Source organism: Onychomys torridus, chromosome 16 (assembly GCF_903995425.1).
Source record: "Onychomys torridus chromosome 16, mOncTor1.1, whole genome shotgun sequence".
Classification (NCBI taxonomy): domain Eukaryota; kingdom Metazoa; phylum Chordata; class Mammalia; order Rodentia; family Cricetidae; genus Onychomys; species Onychomys torridus.
In genome coordinates this window covers 46,208,334-46,211,072 of record NC_050458.1, presented here as the reverse complement: position 1 = coordinate 46,211,072, position 2,739 = coordinate 46,208,334, and the positions used below count along the sequence as shown (strand labels likewise).

Here is a 2,739-nt window from a genome sequence, read left to right as displayed (position 1 = left end):
ACTGGGTCGGGGGTCCTGAGGTATCGCACGGACTCATGGAAAAGAGGCAAGTCGGTTGCTCTAACAACCAAACTTGCGCCATCCCACGCCCAAGCGCCGGTATCAGAAACCCATTGAGCTTCCAAGGACACATGCCAGCTCCTTGCGCTCGCCGACATGCCGTCGGCGTAGCGGGTCTCGAGAGCTCTCGATCTCTGTTCCAGACCCTCAACCCACAGGCGGTGCTTTATCAGAGCCACCAACATGTGCCCCGAAGGAGCTGTTTGCGTCTGCCTTTTGTGGGTGCTTTCGACGGTCCCTCGGGAAGGGGTCCGGTTTCGGGGTGAGGTATATGGCCCTATTGAGAACCAAGCGAATAGCGCATGAGTTTTTTTGTGTTTTCTCTGAAATAGCGTGTTTTGAGTTTATCTTTGTTGCACCTGTAAGCTTTTTAGTGTTCTAGGAAAGGTTGCAGAGCAACCTGGGTATTCCATAAAGTAATTTTACTCTGCAGTGACTCGAAGATTCCTACTTAAGAGAAACAATTAACCCTCCTCGTCCACCTGTGCTACAATAAACTCTTGGCCTTTTTCTGTAGGGTACTCTTTGGTTTATTTTTCAAACTCAAAAGAGTTGGAGTTAACCTAGTAGCGAAATGATAGGCGCCTTCTCACTGGTTAAGAGTGAACCATCAGACCTATGCACCTAAGTGTCAGACTCTTAGGCTAATCCTATCTTGCCTCCAAAGCCTGGTGTATTCTCCTGCTAACATGCATTGTTTACTCACTAGTTTTCAGTGAACATTAACTGGTAGATAAATATAGGTAAAAACAATATAGAGGAGCCATTTTTTTGTGCTCTTGGGCAATTAGGTTTTTCGAGCCCAGTTTGCAGAGTTTTTGTTTGCTTGGGAGATGATGTGTATACATTACAGACAGGACGTCAATGTATACCAATTTGAAGTTTTAATCTAAAGCCATCTATCTATCCTTTCAATGGTGTGGATATACTTACTGGGTTCTCAAATTTAGATGAGTTAATGGTTATTGAGAACATACCTCAGAGTGGTATAGAGGGAAACATAACCTATAGTAAAAGAGTTGAGCACCACCACAAAGAAAGCGTCCTTAGGTCCTCTACCCTCATCATCCTTGTTCCCTCAAGCTACAGTCACCCCGTGTGAGCAAGTTACAGAAAGGCCATTGTAAGCAAATTCCGTCGTTGCGCATGGTTTAGTTTTTCTATAGTTCTCTCTGTGTACCATCAGCACGCACGGGGATAAGGGAGAGAGATATTCATTGGTTTTGTCCTCAGAAATCATCAATATGGGTTCCTATGAGTGGTCTGGTCACTCCCATAACTTATTTTTTATCCTTTAATTAGATACCGTGTCTCCTTACACTTTGTACTGATACGATCACCTCTCTATATTCTATTAGAAGTTTCTTCTTCTTCGTACCTATTTGGTCCTCTCCAAACTGTTGCAAAAGATCACAAATAATATTTTTTTTATATATTGTTATTTCTCACTTATTACTACTGATGTATGAGTGGTTCGATTGTTCACATGTGTGAGACTACTTCACAACAGCCTACATACACTAGCTGAGTTGTGGTCTCACTACTAAGCAGCTTACATACAGGACAAGTTCTTTACTCTATCCTGCCAATCTCAGTAAATGAGAGAGCCACTAAGAGATGCATGAGCTTGTGAGAGAGACAAAAAGTCATATGATAGAGCATTTGGGTTCCCTGCAACTGGGGCTGCAGCTGGCTGTGAGCTGTCAGGTGGGTGTTGGGAATTGAACCTGGGTCTTCTGGAAAAGCAGCCAGTGCTCTTGACCACTTCACCCATCTCTACGGCTGGGTCTTCCAATTCTTTCTGGCAGCCACTCAGTTGATTCACATCCATTAGCTATAAATGCATTTGTTCATCATATACAGGGTGCCCCCACAAACCCATTTAGAAAGAGATGCTGTATTAAGTTTGTGGGATTTGGTAACAGTATAGGTAAAAGACAGGCCTGTGTACAAGCAGGCACTTCTTTTGGCTTTTTATTTACTTGGGGAATGATAAGGAGATCTGAATAGTGATATATATAGCAAAACAAGATGAGTATGCCAAACTCTCACTCCCACATATCTCCCCAGATTGGCATGGTCTACGGTTTACAGGTAAAGGCACTTGCTCCCCCGCCTCCCCCCCCCCCACACGCACCCCAAGTTAAAAAATAAAAGGAAACCATTTGAACTGGTTCTAACTATTTCTTGGGGTGAGTGGACAAAGAACTAAGTTTGTGACCTCTAAAACACAGTCCCAATAAATAGCAAACCCAACCTAACTCAGTAACGGACACCACTAACTAGCTTCAAACTAGAGAACTTGTTTTCCTGAAAAGGTCCAGAGAAAAGGCTGGATGTTAGCCTTAAAAGAAGCTTGGCATGTGACAATTAGAGAAATCATCCTTGCATCAGTGAGTTACATCTATTTTATTCATGCATTGTACACTGTATCCTTAAATTCACTTAGTGGATTCAAATTATAAAAGCACATGCCCTATCACTCAGAACCAGACTATTCTGAACACACTTGTTTTATTCTTATGATATATGATTAAAAGTAGATAAAGTAGGGCTGGAGAGATGGCTCAATGGTTAAGTATACAGGCCCAGGTTCAATTTCTAGTATTTACATGGAGGCTCACAACAACTTGTAATGTCAGTTCTAGGGGATCTGATGCCCTCTTCTGGCCTCCTCAA

The 2,739-nt window shown here is 42.8% G+C and overlaps 1 protein-coding gene across 1 annotated transcript in view; it reads left to right on the top strand.

Annotated features, from left to right (window-relative positions):
• Positions 1–243: 243 nt before the first annotated feature.
• Mrtfa (myocardin related transcription factor A) overlaps positions 244–2,739 on the top strand; it is a 27,977-nt gene continuing 25,481 nt past the window's right edge. The window contains exon 1 of the mRNA XM_036207597.1: positions 244–322. Within this exon, the coding sequence (XP_036063490.1) occupies positions 244–322 (79 nt within the window). The remainder of the gene's footprint in view (positions 323–2,739) is intronic.